At 49.1% G+C, this 18661-nt stretch overlaps 1 protein-coding gene across 7 annotated transcripts in view; it reads left to right on the forward strand.

The window, feature by feature from the left end:
* The window catches only part of CAMK2G (calcium/calmodulin dependent protein kinase II gamma), a gene marked incomplete at its 5' end in the record, with an annotated part of 67895 nt that overhangs the window by 19381 nt on the left and 29853 nt on the right, over positions 1-18661 (forward strand). For 6 of the 7 annotated variants that reach the window (XM_014584846.1, XM_014584848.1, XM_014584847.1 and 3 more), the window contains 10 exon segments: positions 2774-2828; positions 3648-3713; positions 7502-7574; positions 7720-7822; positions 8256-8339; positions 9027-9121; positions 9766-9888; positions 12288-12371; positions 12609-12651; positions 17412-17455. In XM_014584846.1, coding sequence (XP_014440332.1) covers positions 2774-2828; positions 3648-3713; positions 7502-7574; positions 7720-7822; positions 8256-8339; positions 9027-9121; positions 9766-9888; positions 12288-12371; positions 12609-12651; positions 17412-17455 — 770 coding nt within the window. 7 annotated transcript variants of the gene reach the window in all.

The raw sequence follows: 18661 nt of genomic DNA on the forward strand, positions 1-18661 counted from the left end.
TAAATTATAGGCACACGAAGATTAGGGTGAGACTGTGAGATTGACTAACTAGATCAGATCAGATAAGGTGGGCAGTATGACAGTAAACAGTGTTAGCTCCTGCATCTGGGCAGACCTCTGCACCCTCATTTGTTAAGCTGGTAGAATGGGGTGCTATGGTGATGCCCAGTGTCTGCGTGGCTGGATAACACACTTCATGTCTGGCTGATCTCGCTTCACTGGACAGGGGATGTAGGGAAGAGCCTCAGCCCTGAGGAAACGTACTAAAGCTAGAAATGGAAGCACCCTAGGCCTGCCCAGGAAGAGATGTGATTTCTTTGTATCCAAGCACGCTACCAGTTGGTTTGGTATCAGGCCATTCCTGAAGTGCTCCTGTAAGTGCCCAGGATTGGAGCAGAGGTCAAACAGAGAGAGCCCTTTGGAACAGAGGTTCTCCAGCAAGAGAGTTCAGGTGAGGGGAAAGAGAGGAACAGTGGGACAGTTGGCTTAAAGCACAGTCATGTTTGCATTAGAGTGATACTCAGGGTTGGCATTTAACCCAGAGGTGGCTTTGTGGGCAGAAGCTCGAGGAGGAGACCTCAGAAGACACTAGGTTGGTTTTTTGCCCAAGAGCTTGGGAGGCAGGGAGTGAGCAGGGATTCTGCTCACCAGCATTCTCTTGCATTTGGTGGCTTGCCCTAGTCCTTCTCTAGGCAGTGCCCTCCTAGACCTGTCCATGATGCCATTGTAGGTACATTAGTGAATAGTCTGTCTTCAGGCCCCAGTGCTGTGTTGCCTGGTTATGTGGGCCACCACACCTTTCTTACAGGCGGCGGTGGTATAGCATCGTCTTTGCAGCAGAGGGCACTGGGTTCACTTTTTTAAAGAATTATTTATTTAATTTTATTTATTATTATTATTAGTTCACAAGAGAGAAGGAAAAGTGAGAAAGCAAGCCACCAGGTCTGGGACCTGAACTGCAGTCAGCCATATGGGAGTCCAGCACCCCCCAGCCACACTATCTGCTTGTCCCCAGATTTTTTTTATTTATTTCATGAGAGAGATAGAGAGAGAATAGACACATAGGTACCCTTGATAGGGTCCCACCATGCTGTAATCTCCCCCCCGCAGCCCCCCTCAAGCCTTCTAGTCAGCCAGGGTCATGGACATACTTGCAGGCATACTCAGCATGTTCAGATTGACTTGGGATCCAAACCTGGGGTCTTTCCGTATAGCTCCAGGATTGCACAGCAGTGTTCTACCAGCAGTACCAAGCAGCTGGGTGTAGCTTCACATCTTTATTTTTTAGCATAATCTTAAAAAATTAACATATAATAGTTGTACATATTAGTGGGATACAGTGTGATTTTTTTTCAGTGCAGAAATACACTGTGTGGCAATTAAATCAGGGTAATCAGCATACTCATCATCTCCAGCCTTTGTCATTACTTTGTGTTAGGAACATTGAAAATCCTTGTTCTGGGCCAGACAGTGGTGTGGTGTTTAAGCAGCCAGATCCCACATGGTTGACTAGATGGTTTGAGTTCAAGACTCCATGATTTGAAAAACAAGCTGCATGTGCACACATGCCCAAAGCCCCAAAAGGAGGGAGAAATGGAGGAGAAGAGATTGCAATGTGACCATCCTCTTCCCTCTCTGAGGTACATTCTCACTTTCCCTCTCTCTCTCTCTCTCTCTAGCAAGCACATAACAAATTTTAAAAAATAATAAATCATGGATTCACATCTTGACCTACCACTTAGACATTCACTGGCCTTTGGCAAAAGACTTTATATCAGAGCTTCCATCTATAACGTGGTAATAGCATTCATTTCAGGGTGGTCAAAAGGTAATAAACTGCTCAAAGACGGGACCAGCAGATGGTGTGTAGTGGTTCCATCACTGGACTCCTACATGGCCAACCATGGTTCAAGTCCCAGACCGGGTGGCTTCAAAATCATGCCAGGCACATGTGCATTACATGCCCAACATCCTGGGGGGAGAATGAAGAAGGGATTGCGGCGTGACCATCCTCCCTGGGGGGTGATTTCTCGCTTTCCCTTACAGTGTGTTTCTCTTTCTCCCTGGTGAACATATACACCCTAAGGCAAAAGAAACACTCAAAAAAAAAGGAATGCTCAGAGGTACTGCCTATCCCTCCTAAAACCTGGCACAGTAGCCAGTCCACTGTGGACATTCAGTGAGTGAGTGCTTATGGATCAAAAATGTATGCCAAGAGCCAATCACAGGCCTGGTACATAGTAAGCCTTAATCAGTCGTCATTGCCTGCATGTGCACATGGCCTTCCAGACTCACCATCCGTTGTCCTGCTCCCCATCCCATCCTGCTAGGCTCTGTCTTTCCTTCTCCCCTCACCTAATTCTCCTGTTCCCATTTACTGTTCTGAGAGTGCTCTCTAACTTTCCCATCCCGTTCTGTCCCCCACAATCAGCGTTGCTAAGCGTTTCTCACTCAGCATCATATTCCGGGACCACCTTTTCTGGGACCAGTTCCTCTGGGGAGATTTCTGCTCTTCTCTATCTTGACTGGTTTAGCCATGAAACTTCTCTCTCTTGCCCAAGTCTGTTGGGGTCAGAGCGCTGCTGTCTGGCCCCGTGGCCTTATGACCTCAGATTGGTGGGCCCTGGGCTTGTCGCCACTTCTCCCTGCAGCTCCTTCGGGAGGGAGCCCAGTGAGGCTGACAGACAGGCCAGGCGGGTTGCCAAGGAAGAGGAGAGAGTAGGATTTCTGAGTTTCTCTCTGTTAATCTCTGTCCCTGTCTCCTCTCTTGCAGTACGCCTCCATGACAGTATTTCTGAAGAAGGGTTTCACTACCTCGTGTTTGACCTGTAAGTGACACTTTCGGTGGGGGGGGGGCCAGCTACTCCAGGTGACTCTTGGGAGAAGGTCTAAACTGGGTCTTTAGCCTCTGCTGAGGTCCTCTTGATGGTCTAAGGGAGAGGACTTAATTGTGAACGTCCTCTGCTTATGGGGTGGGTTGTTGGCCGAAGCCCCTGAGAAGCTTCCTTGCTCACTTAGTATCTCCGGGGACCTCAATCCCAGGCTGCTTTGCTCTTGTCTGGTTCAGCAGTACACCTCATGAGGGTACTTCTTCCTTGTGTCTCCGTGTATTGTTCATAGTGGAGAAATAAAATGCAGTTCTTTGTGTGACCTTAAAAATCCTAGAAAACTGAGGGTAGCTTTTATGAGTGGTAAACTATGCCCCACTTCAGCTGTTGTTTAATATCTTAAAAGTGGCACTTTACCTCCTGGAAATTCCTTTCCAGTATTGTCAGGGTTGGGTCCCGGTGTCCTTGTCTCATTCATTATTCTTCAACTTCAGTGGTAGGGCAGTCCTTCGTGAGCAGCTACATTCTAGGATCAGTCTCAAACAAAACTGACTCTTTCAGTAGGTCAGTTATTTTTGCTTAGCTCCCCATATCTTTATCTCTGCTTGAGTATTAGGTAATCTGTAGGTTATAGAGACAGGAATGAAGTGTCCAAAAGGAAGTGAGGAGAAGCCCTATGTCACTGAAGGACTGAGCATGTCTGGGGTCTCAGACGAAGTGCATGTGGCGTAGGGATTTCTTGTCAGCTGTTCCATAGGGTGGCTCTTACCTGCTGGACACTGACTTCTGCCTTTTTTGACTCTCTTCTGTTGGTTGCAGTGTTACTGGCGGGGAGCTGTTTGAAGACATTGTGGCCAGAGAATACTACAGTGAAGCAGATGCCAGGTGAGATGAAGACCCCTTCGTTCAAAGATAGCTTAGGAGTTTGGCATTGAAATAAGTCTTGGCCACTTTAGGGAACCAGCATTGTGCCTATTTTGAATAGTCTTTGGGGAAGATCAGAAGGGCTCTTGACTGGACACAGATTCCATGGAGCTTGCCTAGGGTTGCATTCTCTGAGCAATATTAGAAGTTAATTCTACACTCCCAGATCATTTTTTGCAAAGCTCTGACAAGTCTCCTTTACTCTGTCACTCAAGAAATACCTTTTCTTGGGACCAGCAGGTGGCATGGTGGTTGAGCCTCTAGACTTCCACATGGCTGTCTGGGGTTCGAGTCCTGGACCTGGCAGCTTACTTTCTCACTTTCCCTTTTTCCCTTTTCTCTCTCTGGCTCTGGTCAAATTAAATAGCAAATAAAATAAATAATTCTTTTTTTGTAAAAAAAAAAAAAAGAAAGAAAGAAATACCTTTTCTTTGTACTACCGTGTACTTGCAAGGGCCCTCTATACAACTTCTTTCCTTGGACAAATCTTTTTTTTTTTTTTTTTAATTGCCAGAGAACATATATACTCATCAAACAGAGACATAGACAGAAAGAAGAAAACACTCCCAGTGGGACGTGGTCACACCACAATCCCTTCTCCTCCATTTTTTCATTCTGTTGGGATTTGGGGCACATATGCACACATGCCTGGCATGGTCATCAGGCCACTGGGCCCAGAATTTGAACTGTAGCCACGTGGGAGCTGGTTTCTTTAACCACTAGGCCATGTGGCCAGCACTCCTTGGAGAAATCTTAGAATATATAAACTGTTTTGTTTTTTTTTAAAGAGTTATTTTATTTAACTTTTATTTATTTATTTTAATTTGACCAGAGAGACAGGGTACAAGAAAGAGAGAGAGGGAAAGGGAGAAAGCAAGCCGCCAGGTCCAGGACTTGAACCGTGGTCGGCCATTTGGGAGTCCAGCGCCTCAACCACCATGCCACCTGCTGGCCCCAAGAATATATAAACTGTTGATCTGAGATCCTGGGGGATCCAGAGATGATGGAGAAAATATGGCGTATGTATTAAAGGTGCATGAGCATTAAAACCTCTCTAAGGGGCCCAACCGGTGATGAAGTGGTTTGAATCCCAGACTCAGTGGCCTGAAAAACATGCTGGGTTTATGTGCAGGTGTGGCCAAAATCCCAAGAGGAGAATGGAGGAAAAGGGGTTGCTGCATGGCCATTCCCCTAGGGTGCTGATTTCTCACTTTCCTTATTTCTCTGTCTCTCTCCAATGTGCACACATGCCCTATGGCAAAACAAAACAAAACAAAACAAAACTTAAAAAGAAAGCCAAAAAAGCAAAACTCCAGTTGGGATACTCTTGTAGAGCTTTCAGCTTCTGTCCTCTCATCTCTTTTCTTTTTATTTTTTTAATTTGCTGTAGGTTGTGTGTACTTGCCAGAGAGAGAGAAAGTGAGAAAGCACCTCCCAAGGGGGAGGGCCATGCCACAATCCCTTCTTTTCCATTCTCTCCTTGGAATGTTTTGGCCATGCACACACATGCACCTGCTGTATTTCTCAAGCCTCTAAGTCAGGGATTCAAATCACGTAGTTGATCATATGGTATCCAGCTGCCTTAATCACTGTGCCACCAGCGGACCCCCCTCATCTCTTACCCACCATGACCAGTCTCTGTGTGAGGCTCTTGGCTAGAAGACCACTCCCCAGCTTTCTGCAGAAACCCTGGCAGCTCCTTCCTGTGACACGGCAGAATTCCTTCCACACCACAGCGCTCAGGGCTCAGGCACTCGCCTGGGCTCTTCCCCCAGCCCACTTTTCTCTGAGGCTGATGTCCTTACAACCTGGTTTTGATCATCCTGCCTGCAGCTTATCTGGCTTATGTGGCAGCTCTGGCTGCCTCTGGAGAGTGGGGGAGTGAGCTTCTTCACGAATTTCTCAACCCTGCGAGGCCAATGTTTGCTGATCAGCTTCAGATGCTTCAGCCTCAGGAAAATTTCTCAAGTGGGGAGATGAATTCCAGTGCCAGCAGGGGAGGACCAGGCTAGAGGAGGCGGTGACAGCTCCTGGAGCCTGGGGGTGGAGGGAGAGCTGGGGGCGGGACGGGGGTGACTGAACCAGTGGGCTTGGCCTGGCTCTGCTGGGACACTTCGCACTTTTGCCATTTTTGGCCAGAAGGCTCTCCCTGCTAGCCCGGCTCTGTTCTAATTATACATTTCTGTGGAGACTCGCCTCTTCAGCTCAGCTTAAAGTCTATTTGACCTACTCTCAGGCTGTGTCCTGTTGAGGGGCCTGAGCCTCAGCCTCTAGAGACCGGGTAAGACTCATTGGCTCTTGCGGGAGCCCCCGCATCAGATTTTAAGGAAGAAATAATAAGTCCAGGCCACCAGCCTGGCATCCCTGTGCACTCTGCAGACCTGCTCACCATTCCCAGTAGTACCTGTAACCAGGGATCTGTTCTCTAGCCCAGGCTTCCTCAACCTTGGTGCCATTGACATTTCAGGCCAGATCATTTTGTTGTGAAGGTCTCTTCTGTGTGTGGTTAGACATTTAGAAGCATCCCTGGCCTCTACACACAAGGTACCAATAGCAGTCACCCCTCCATGCCAAATGTACCCTGAGAGGCAAACTCACCCCCAGTTGAAAACCACGACTCTCCCTCCCTGCCTGGAGTTTGACTGCAGGGGTGTAGGATGGTTTGTGAGGTGGACAGCCTGACTTGAGAGTCTGCAACCAGTGAGGCACATGGTATATGCCTATAATCCCAGCCTCTCTGGAGACTGCAGCAGGAGGATCAAGAGTTCAAGGCAACATAGTGAGACTCTGTCACAAAAAATGCTTGTTTTTGCTAGAGGGTGCACACACTTATCAGAGAGACAGAGAAGGAAAGCAGAAAGCACCCCCCCTTTGGGTATGGTCACACTGCAGTTCCTTCTCCATCTCTCCCTCCTTTTGATATTTTGGGCACATGCACACACACACTGAGTGTGTCTTTCAAGCCACTGGGTCCAGGACTCAAACTGCGATATCAGCCATGTGGGATCCGGCTGTCTTAACCACCAGGCTATGGAACTGGCTCTCTGAACATAATTTTATAAAGAACCAACAGCTGGATGTGACCCTAGGTTAGTTTATCTTTTTCTTAATCATCAGAAATGCTCCTGAGATGCCCTATTTGGAACCCTCTTCAGTATAATATATTGCTTCTTAAAGACGTTCTGTGTACTCACCTCCCTACTGGAAAATAAAATTGCAGGGCAGCTGCTGGGTCTTGTTCATATTTCAATCCTATGTCAAGCCATTTTATAGATACTCAGCAAACATCTAAATGAATGAGCACAACCACTCCCAAACAACTTAGGCTGCTTGGTTAGACGCTCCTTCCTGAGCTTCCAGCACAAGTCTCTTCTCTGAGAACAGTTACTATCTGGGTAAGAAAGGGGTTGGATGGTCTCATCATTCTCAGCAGTCTGTGGTTTACCTGATCACCTGGAAATGAACTGGTTATGTTGGACCTTTACAGTCAAAAGGTGTGATTATCCCCTGTTCTAATCTCTCCTCTGCTGTTATCTAGCAGGTGACCCTGGGAAAACCACTTAATCTGGCTGGGCCTCAATTTCTTCTTTGGTAAAATAGGTTGAACTAGATGATGCCCAAGGTCCAAGGATGTAGCTTCATCTTGCAGTGATTCTCCATGAACCTGTGATCCACTGTTCCTACAGCATGTGGTCATGGTTGAGGTAGTTTAACCTTGCAGTGACTTGTCTTTTCCTTCTGCTTTTCAGCCACTGTATACATCAGATTTTGGAGAGTGTTAACCACATCCACCAGCATGACATTGTCCACAGGGACCTGAAGGTACTGCCCAGGCTCCCTGCTTGCTTTTCACCTGTGAAGTATTGGCGCCACCTGGTGCCAGATGGTGGTATTGCACAGGCCCAAACTAGGCTCCCTCTGGATTGCAGGGTGGATGTCTTACAAGGTTCTCTCTCTTCCTCTGCAGCCTGAGAACCTGCTGCTGGCGAGTAAATGCAAGGGTGCTGCTGTCAAGCTGGCTGATTTTGGCCTAGCCATTGAAGTGCAGGGAGAACAGCAGGCTTGGTTTGGTAAGGGTGACCCTGTCTTCCCAGAATGCAGCCCCTGCCCTTTCTCCTCTTCCCCGTCTGCTTTCCTCTTTCTAAACTAGAAGCCAGACCCTTGATAATCTTGGTCTCCTCGGAGACTGGAAGAGGCTGGGAGGGAGCAGAGATCGCTCTCCGCCCTCCGTGACTCAGTACAGTGAGTCTAGGTGTGGTCAAGTCAGTATTCTTGCTACTTCTGGGGAGTAACAGTAAGTTCCCGGAAGGCATATGGATTTACCCTCAGGTTTATATTCTAGGCACTGTAAGAGACCCATTCTGTCATCTCTTGCTGTCTGTATGCTGAGAGCTCTTGTAGCAAAAAGCAGCTGGAATGAGAAGGGGCTTGGGGGAAATTGCTGATGTGGATGTAGTGAAAGAAAGTGCGTTCAGTGTGCCTCTGCTCTCTCTTCTGCTACAGGTTTTGCCGGCACCCCAGGTTACTTGTCCCCTGAGGTCTTGAGGAAAGATCCGTATGGAAAACCTGTGGATATCTGGGCCTGCGGTAAGCCCATTCCACACTCTCAGCTTTTCAGTGCTAGGGGCCCTCAACCTCCGGTGGTGGCAAGAAAGAGGTGTCTCTTGGGACCAGCAGTTAGCGTAATGGCTGTCACTGGACTCCCATGTAGTCAACTGTGGTTCGAGTCCTGGACCTGGTGGCTTAAACTCACGCTGGGTGCATGTGTGTGTGCATGCTCAAGATCCCAAGAGGAGAATGGAGGAGAAGGGATTGTGGTGTGGCCATCCCCCTGGGGGGGTGATTTCTTGCTTTCTGTCTCTCTGTCTCTCTCTGTCTTTCTGGTGAGCGCACGCGCCCTATAGCGAAAACCTTGCAGGCCCCGACAGGTGCCCAGTGTCTGTGAAATCACGGTGTTTACCCTAGTGCCTGGGATGGCTGTTCCCTTCACACCCAAGTACTCCCTGGATTATATTGCATCCTTTTCAGAGAGGGCTTTGCCCATGCCTTAGAGATGGGTTGTGTGTCTAAAGAAATCCCTGGCATGGCAACTTGGTGATGTGAGGAATGAGGTATAGCAGGAGAGGCTCATGGCACAGCTTTATTGCTGGTGTACTCTTCAAACTCTAGTACAGCCCCTGCTTTTCTGGGTGGCTCTGAGCCCTGCATGGCTTTTCTTGGTTCCTCAGGGAAGTAGGTGACTGCCCTCAGTGACCTGTGTGTTCTGTCTCGTAGGGGTCATCCTGTATATCCTCCTGGTGGGCTACCCTCCCTTCTGGGATGAGGATCAGCACAAGCTGTATCAGCAGATCAAGGCTGGAGCCTATGATGTAAGGACCGATTTGCTGGAGAACTGAGCAACTAGGCCGGGAAGGGCAGATTTTCTGCCCCTCGGGCTCTGTCCAGGGAGGGGGTGTGCTTGGAGTGTCACTTGATACAGGTGTCAGGAGGACTTTGAGGACCCAGGGATGGGCATACAGGGCTCAATTCTTACCACCCTGTGTCCCCGAAAACAACTTTTTTTTTTTTTTAATTTTCTGCATATTGTTCTTGGTAGTTGTAAAATTAAAGAGCCCACTGAAGACCTTTGATCTTTACTTGCAAAGAACAGAGAGGCTGCCTTGTGTGCCACATAACATAGGGATGTTGAGGCTGAAGGATCCTCATTGCATTGGTACCTTGGGCACATCACTGAGCTTGTTTCCTCCTAAGTAGAGAGGAAATTAAACCAGAGAATATCGGAATCCCTCCCACTCTGATCTGATGCTCTGGCATTCTAACCGTGATTTTTCTGTCCTCCTTAAGGTAACACAGGTCTTGGGATATTCCCATGGCTTTTCTAACTCTCTGCGTGGCAGCTTTGGGTACCAAAGGATTTCCCAATCCTAGGAGTTGGGATGAATACAGAACCTATGTTTCAGGGTATGCAGCTCACAAACTTCACGTTCCTCCTTCCCCTGTTCCTGCTCCTTAGTTCCCATCACCAGAATGGGACACAGTAACTCCAGAAGCCAAGAACTTGATCAACCAGATGTTGACCATAAACCCAGCAAAGCGCATCACAGCTGACCAGGCTCTCAAGCATCCATGGGTCTGCGTAAGTGTCTTCTCCCAGAAACAAGATCAAGATCAGGGATGTTAGCCCTCCACCTGCCCTCAGTCCTCTCTTTCCTTTTCACCAGTAGTGAATCCTTCTAGGCCCTGTGTAAGGATCCAGCAGAAGGCTGGGAGACTAGGGCGAGTCCAAGGTCAATAAATATTGAGTCACTGGAGTGACTCGAGGATGCACATGGGCTAGTAAGCCTTTACCCATCTTGCCCTTCGCTTACTGTTGTCAGGCTGTGAATTGGTTCTGCTCTTGACTGAGGGCTTAACTGATCTTTGCAAGGTCTAGATTATTGATGATAGCAGACCTCTAAAAGGAAATTCCTAAGCTTGGGGCATGCTCAGATTTCAACCCTTATGTAGCTGTAAGGGAACCATGACTAGGACCCAGCAAATCAATGAATTAGGCCTCTGATCAGTTGGAGCACTCTGAAACACAGTCATCTAGCTCCTGGGCTAGATTCCTAGAGGCGCCCCTGTGCCTCCTGTGGGTGAAATACTCTGTTTTCATACACAATTCTATCAAGCCAAGATACCTATTTTCCAACAAAGAAGAGAGTCTGGTATGGTTAGGTGTCTTGACAGCCACGATGTAGCTATTTGTCCTTTTGTATGTTTATCAAATGCCATCACCTTGTAGGCCTGGAAATAAAAAGATGAACGAGCCATAATCCTTGCCCCCAAAGATCTCAAAGATGATCTGGGGAGATGCACTCAAATAGGCAACCATGCTACAATATGACAAAGTCTGTTAAAGAACCTGGTTGGCAGTAGGGTTACTGAAGGCTGCAGAGAAGTGACCTCTGTCTTGGCTATTGGCAGATGACTAAAATTCCCCAGGATGTTAACATGCTGACAGAGATTAGCATGGGCCACGGTGAGAGGTCATAGGAAATTGTGGTGAGTTTAAAGAGTATTAAGTAGTGTGGTAATGGATGAGGCTGTGCCTATTAGAATGCAAGAGGATAGGCTAGAATGATTCCATGACATGCAAATTTGTGCTAAGGAGTTTGGATTTTATTCTGAAGGCCTCGGGACTCATTTAGGGATTTTAAAGAGAAAAATGAAATTTACATTTAAGAAAGATCACTTTGGGGGACCAGCAGGTGGTGTGGTGGCTAAGGTGCTGGACACTCCCATGTGGCTTGCTTTCTCACTTTCTCTCTCACTCTCTCTGTCTCTCTCTGGTCAAATTAAATAAAAATTTAAAAATAAAAAAAAAAGACAGTTAAAAAAAAGAAAAAGAAAGATCACTTTGGAAGCTGTAGAAAGTGAAATTGAAGGGCCAGCTGGTGATGCAGTGGTCGCACAGTGGGATGCTGAACCCACATGGGAAAGCCCCAGGTTCGTGTCTCAAGACCTCCTTGTGCACATCAGGCACACATGTGCCTGTTTGTGATCCATGGTAGCTGAGGCTAGGGTGGGTTATGGTGCGAAGACCATATTTGGACTGCCTGTTTCTCTCTTGCCTTTGCACACACACACACACACACACACACACACACACACACACACCTGCATCTCTCTTGTGGAAGAAATAAATGTAAGGAAAAGGCAAAAGCAAACAAATAATGGAATTGAAGAGGAGAGGCTGGAGACAGCACAGGAAGTTTTCATAATTATCTAAGCAAGATCAGACAAGGTTTCAGCTCAGGGTAAAAGTTGAGGAGTGGGTGATGTGTGATTTTTGTGGGCCCTACTCTCTGCAATTCTGCATGTCTGTATGGCCCCCGAAGATGTCACAGTATTATGGCATTAGTTATAATTGGTGCTTGTATCAAAGGCCCAGAGTCATTAAGGAAATGTAGACTATGTCTAGTAGACTTTACTTAAGGAGACAAGGAAGTTAGCAGTCAGTACATTGAAGAAAAATTTGCATCCAAAATGAGGAAAAGAATGAACACTTCAAGGTAAAGATCACAGCTTCATTCTGGACCTGGTGGGGGACTGTCGAGAGGGGCTCCTGGAAGGCATGAGCTTGCTCTGTAGAGGGTAGGGAGTCCTGCCTTTTCTCTCACTGCACAGCATCTGGGACCCAGTAAGTAGTTGCTGAAGGAATGACTGAACAAGGACCACCACATGCAGGATGCTCTGTTCCAGTACATGGCCCCCGTTCCCCAAGGAAGATTAGAATGCTCTTGTGCACCCTCATCTCGCATCAATTATCGGTGGTGTTTTTGTGTTCAGATTGACCTTACATAACCTTGAGTTTGGGATAGTGCTTTTATTGTAAAAGCATTTCACACCTGTTACCTCATTTTATTGTCAGAGCAGCCCTGGGGTGGCTGAGTGCCCTACTCCATCCTGGGCATGGCCATGGATGTTAGGTCTGTGATGAGGGGCAGAGGGCCTGGGTGGAGGAGCTCACAGGCCTGTCTTTTTGGCTTCCAGCAACGATCTACAGTAGCCTCTATGATGCATCGTCAAGAGACTGTAGAATGCTTACGCAAGTTCAATGCCCGGAGAAAACTGAAGGTGAGTCTTGCTTCCGGGCAGCCAGCCCTCTGAAGTCATGCTTTTTAACAGTACAGCTTCCCGTCCAGCACAGAAGGAAGCCCCTCCTGGCTGGCACTGGGCTGTGAAGGATATACATACTAAGGGGACCACCAGACCTAATATCTTCAGGCTTCAGTCAGGATCTGCCTTTAAAGTGAGACCAGTCACCCTTTTCTAGAGTCCTAGCAAATTCACAGAACTCTCCTCTTTCCCCAGGGTGCCATCCTCACGACCATGCTTGTGTCCAGGAACTTTTCAGGTATGTTTTCTCAACTGTGCTCTTTAATTCTGCCGAGGTGAGTGGGTCAGAATTGGGGCATGGCCATTCCATGCAGAGTGGGCATCTCAGGTGACACTTTGACCAGGATGAAGGACGATCCTGTTTTGAGGGGCTGTTGCTGCTGAGTCCTGTTACTGAGATTCTTGGGGGCTTTGTTTGGGATCACATTTAGGAATTCTATTCCGTAGAATCTCCCAAGGAGTAGCCTGCTCAGTCCCCCACGTACATGGTCACTGTGGGTTCTTAATTCTCTGAAGACTCTCAACAGTTTTAAGATTTGAGCTAGTTCAGGGTGTTGGAGGATGTTCTGGCAGGGAAATGACATATAGTGAGTCTTCTGAATGGCCACCATTAATTGGCCAACTGGGATGATCTCTTCTTTGTGTCCAAATAAAGATGACTAATAGAAATTATTGCAGATGTTTAAATGTTTTATAGCAACTCATGCTTAAACATTTCTGTGATACTAGCTGCAAAAGTGAAGGAATAGAGATCAGCAGGCGAGAGGGAAAGGAGCCTGCTTAAGTTTGCATGAGGAAATTGGGAGCGTTGGGACCAGTAATTTATAAATCACACTCAACATTTCTTTTTAAGATGCAAGACACTCCACTCCTTACCCTCCTCGTCCCCTGCCAGTCCCACCGCCATCATTGTTTGCCCTCAATTGGGAAGCGCAGTGGCTTTTCTATGAGAAAAAGATTAATGTCAAAGCTTCACTGACGATAGAGAGGTCTCTTCTTGGCTTGCCATTTCCCCTGGGTTTTCCCGTCTCTAACCCCCAGCCTCGCTGTTTGGGTTCAAGACCCTCCTTATCCTCATAACAAGACTCCTTCCCTTGCTTTCCTCCTGCACTGCCATGCAGAAGGGTTGTTGGGGAGCGCCAGCCATAACTCAGGGTGTGTAGCCACTTCCGAGCACAGGTTGTTCCTTTGATTCCTGATGCTGTGGGTAACCCAACGGTCTTGGCTCTGAGGATGCCACAGGCAGGATGGCCTAGGGCTTTGTGAGCTTGAGCCTGAGAACCACAGGGCTCCCGAATGTCAGGACTAGATGGTGAGCCCAGGGAGTGCCCCGTCCCAGGCCCTTCCCCTATGGCCCTGGTTTGGGGCTTGCTCTTGTGTTGTGGATAGCCATGAGGGACAGGGTGTGGATTCATTTCTGACAGGTGGTAACAGGAGGAACCTGTTGGCCAGCTCCAACAGAGATGGAGCTATGGCCTTACCCATGCTTTCTGTCCTCTATTTACTTGCAGCTTCAACTTTCTGGGTTTAAAAGCCTTTCTGGAGGACACTCAAGGGCATTTGTTGCCCCTAGAGTGGTGATCTGTCCTCTCTCCTAAGTCAGAGAAGCATAAAGACAGGCCACTACTTCTCTTTTAGCCTGGCCAGTCACAGCAAGTACCCCATCCATGGCCTTGAGCCTCCCCCCTCATTTCAGGAAACTGATGTCCTGGGTTCAGGAAATTGGGCTTTCTGTTAGGACAAAGCACTTTTATTCTTCCCTAAAGAGCCTGCTGTCCTGTTGCCCAGAGCTCATTTGGCCTTGGGTCAGAGGAGATTAAAAAAAAAAAAAAAAAAAAAAACTACAAGCATTCCAGTATGGGCTCTCCTGCCCTGACTCTGTACAGGTGAGGACAGAGCAGACGGTGGTCTACAGGTGTCATCAGAAAGGCGGGGCACTGGTGTGTTTCCATAGGCATGAACTAGGCTGTTTTCTGAGTTGACCCCAAGAAGAGGGTGCAGCTTAGCCTTGGACTCAAGCAGGTTGACTAATGGTGAAATCAAGGCTTCTAGAATGTACAGCTTCAGTTTTCTTTCTGAGAGTTCATTTCTTGGGCAACTTTATGCTCGGCACACTGAAAGACACAGATCAATAAAAGCTACCTCTCCTAGCTACCTCCCTTAAGAGAGGGACCCATGTCCCTGAGGGGTTGGGAGACCTGGAGCCGAGGCCCATCGGTAACTGAGCTGCATGCAGGCCATAAGCCTCCCTGGCCCCAAGTGCCAGCCTCTGTATCGTTTGGAAAAGTGGGTGTTGATAGAGGCTATTCTGTGCTGCAGGCTCTCTGGGTATAGATAAGAGCTGACAGGCAGAGCTCATTTAGGTCCTAGGCAGGAAAGCTCTGAAGGTGGGGCCAAGTGTCCTCATAGCCTTAAGCTAGTACTGGGCTACCTCAGAAAGGCTACCTGCCTCTCACCAAGCCAGGCTTTTACCTGTGGACTCTCACCTGGGTGGTCAGCAGGCGGACACTGGAGCCATCTCCACCAAGTGGAGGTGTGGTATTCCTTTTGCCCTGTCCAGGCCCGATCCTGTCAGGCCCCCAGACTGCTGCAGGGCTGGCTGCACCTGCCTCATCGGCCTGTCCCCTGGCACCTCCTCTGCTCCCCAGCTGGGCTGGCTTGGCCACGCCGCCGCCTAGGCCCTGCTGTGTGTGGCCGGCCAGTGGATTCCCGCGCCTCATGCTGGGGCATGCTCGCTGCTGACTGGCCCCCGTGGCTTTGCGGCAGCTCTGTGCACTGAGAGATTGTATCCCCTCAGTTGGCAGGCAGAGCTCCGCCCCCGCCTCGCCTGCCGCGAGCGCCGCCGGCCGGGCCCGGCAACGTTCGCAAAAGTGGGCAGGCCCCCCCCCCGGCCCCCCCTGCCGCGAGCGCCGCCGGCCTGGCCGGGCAAGGTACGTGGCATGAGTCCTCCCCGACCGCCTGCCTCGGCTCCCTGCCTCCCCACAGGAGGGCCAGCATGCCAGGCCCACTCACCAGGGAGGCGAGTCCCATGCTTGCGGGCTGAGATGGGCATGCTGGACGGACCACCTAACTGGCATCTGCGAGGGCATTGGTGTTACAGAGCCCCTAACCAGCCATGCATGCTGGGCGCTTGCCAACTCTCAGGAGGCAATAGCCTGGGGACATGGAGCTGGGCAGTCGGAGTCTTCCCCAAGATGGCTTGAAGGCCTGACCCACCTGGGAGGACTGCAGCTTTGAGGCCCCCACAGACAGCCCTGGTGTGGCCCGGAGCTGCTCAGTGTTGAAGCTAGACTTCTGCAGCACTGGTTAAGACCCTACAGAGGAAGCCACACCCCTCAAAACGGTGAAGTCTGACGTTTGCAGGCCTCCAGCTCTGAAAGGCTTGGGAGTGCAGAGCCTCGGAGTCAGCCATCCCTGGGTTTGGATCCTATCCCAGCCACACCCTGAGCAACTCACATCAGCTCTCCCAGCCTTACTTTCCTCATCTCTCCAATGGGGGTAAAAAATCATGGTGTTGCTTAAGATTGTTATATGGAAGTCTTTCAACCCTGCCTGTGTAGGACACCCAATTACCTGGGAACTGGTGAAAAAATAATGATGCCTGGACCCCACCCCAGACAAATAAAATCAGAATCCCTAGGGAATGGATAGGTATAATCTTTTTTCTTTTTATTTTTTAAAAGTCACTTCCCCAGTGACTCTAATGGGCAGCCAGAATTGAGAACTGGCTGTTGTGTCTAAAGCACTAGACAGTAGGTGGTCAGGCATAGTAATAAACACATTAAAAAAGTAATTTTCCAATCCATTATGACTGGAGATATAGGACCAAAGGCCGTCTTTCGGAGTCAGAATTATTGTGAAGGAAGGACCCCTATTCTCATTGGAGAGAGAGAGAATACAGCTGGGGTAGGAATCATCACCTGAAGGGCAGAAGGGTTAGGAGGACTAGGGTGGCCAGAGCTGCCAGAGTAGTGACAGTAGTTAACACCGGGAGCACCATCCATGGGCCAAGCACTCTGCCAAGTGCTTTTCATGCATGAGCCCATTGGAACCCTACTGTTGTTCTGTGACCTAAGTCCTCTTTTAGCCCAGTCCATAGATAAAGATGCTAAGGCTTAGAGAGGGTAAGTAACTCACCCAAGGTCACACAGCTGGCAAGTAGTGGAACCAAGTTACAAACCCAGGACAGTGCAGGTAGATTGGACAGTTGGGCTGATTGCAGCTCCCTGTGCCTCCCAGACTCCTCACCCACTGCTGCCTTCCTGTGGCCTTTGGGGTGTCATTAGCCTTTCTGCATAGAGCTCATCAGCCTCAAGCATCACCCTGCGCCTGGCTAGACTGCCAGCTCGTTATTCTGCCCAGTCCTTCCTGTTCATGGGTCCAGACTGTGGACTCTCGGGAAAGGCTGGCAGCTAGGACCTAGTGTCCTGGTGAGGACCTGCCCAGTGAAGGCTTCAACCCCCCTGGCAAAACCCTCCTGCAGGTAGTCCTGGTTTCTGTGTCTGTGTCTGTCTGTCCTCACGTCTGGTCTCCTTTGTGACGGTGACGCTGTTTCTCGAGAATACTCCGGAGTTGTCTTGCATCCTTCTGGTTGGGCCATCCAGAGAACTTCCATGGCATCTCAGGGGCAGAGCCCTTACCCTTTTCCCCTGGCACTCTGCTTCCAGGACGGGGTGGAAGCTGTCAAATGCAGAGTTCCAGTGCCCCCAGAAGCACCAGTACTGAAAGTGGTTTCTCCTCCCGAGCTCAGTGTGTCGGTTTCTGCTGAGCCTCTTCCATGGCAGAGGAGATCCTGGTGTGTTGCCCTGAGGGCTTTGACACCACTCACAATCCCCTCTCACTGAGGGGCTGCCTGGAAGGGCCTTTTTCAGGGCTTTCGGGAGACCCCTGACACACGTGACCCTTGTCACACGTAGCATTCTGTGGATCCGGCTGCCAGACTTCAGGTTGGAAGAGGGTAAAATGCAGAAGACTTGATTTTCCTCTTTGCTTTCACAGCTGCCAAAAGCCTATTGAACAAGAAGTCAGACGGCGGTGTCAAGGTAGGTGTCTCTCCAGCCCAGAGACTGGCCTCTCTTCTGATGGTCACTATGGGGGATTCTTGGTACCTTCTTCCCCTTTTCCCCAGAACCTGCTGTCCTCGCTATTCTGCTTTAAACCAGAAGCATTTGTGCCCAGAACAGCAGGTTCCACTGGCCTGAGAGGGGAGAGGGGAGAAGTATTTCTCTTGATTCTGGCTTGGCAGGAAAGACTCGGCAAATGATCCAAATTAGAGTTAACTAGCACTGAGTCCTGAGCCTGACTCCCACACATGCCTCATCTCCAGAGTCTGACTTTCTGAATTTTTTAGGTCATTTGGTTATTCCCCGATCCCTTTTTCCTTTTAAAGCACAACCCCTTTTAATCAAATGAAAGCAAAGTGTGCTTGAGTGACTCAGGCAGGGTCTGGAGCTTGGAATCTGAAGCCACTATCTTTTTAGCTTTTTCTTTTATAGAGTATTTCCAGAATCCAGTCAGCTGCCACTGAGTGAAAGTACCTTAAACTTTCTTGAAGCACAGGCGTCTCAGAGAAAGGAGAGGGACATGATAGAGCACAACTATTCCTGTTTGGTGAGGAAGCTTTTCTGTGGGACCAGGGCAAGAGGCGACTGGGGCTGGCAAGTGCTGACAGGAAGCCCTGCTTGGAGTGCTGCCTGGCTGAGGTAGAGAAACAGTGACTGAGGTGCCCACAGAACCCAGGTATTCTGTAGATACTTTGGAAAAAGACAGGGTTCTGGGGTTGGGGCACTGGATAGGGTTTGGGTTGTCTTGAAGCCTACCAACTTAACCAGAGAGAATTTCAAACCAAAAAATTATTCAAACTTTCAAATCTCGGACAGAAGTTTAAATTGGACCTTTTACTGGGAATCTTGAGTCCCCAGCTGCAGTATACACGTGCCCTGTCCCTTCCCCAATCCTTACCTCTTTCCTCATTCTCTGCATGCCTGCTTCTATGTCCTTCTGCCCTGGAGGGAGATTGGGCTCCATGCACACCTGCTGGCATAGAGCTGGGGTGACTGGGCAGCCCCCAGGTTCTGGGCATGAGCAAGATTGGTAGAGCAAGCTAGGAAAGGGGTCAGGTGTAGTTGGAAGAAGATTTTGGATAGTTCTACCTGGCAAAGAAGCTAAAATAATCACAGTCCTTACAGAGCATTTAGTAAGGACCCATCTGAGGTCCAGCACTACACTCAGTTCTAAAAGACACCCAA

The sequence above is a fragment of the Tupaia chinensis genome, unplaced genomic scaffold, assembly GCF_000334495.1.
Source record: "Tupaia chinensis unplaced genomic scaffold, TupChi_1.0 Scaffold148012_1, whole genome shotgun sequence".
Lineage (NCBI taxonomy): Eukaryota > Metazoa > Chordata > Mammalia > Scandentia > Tupaiidae > Tupaia > Tupaia belangeri.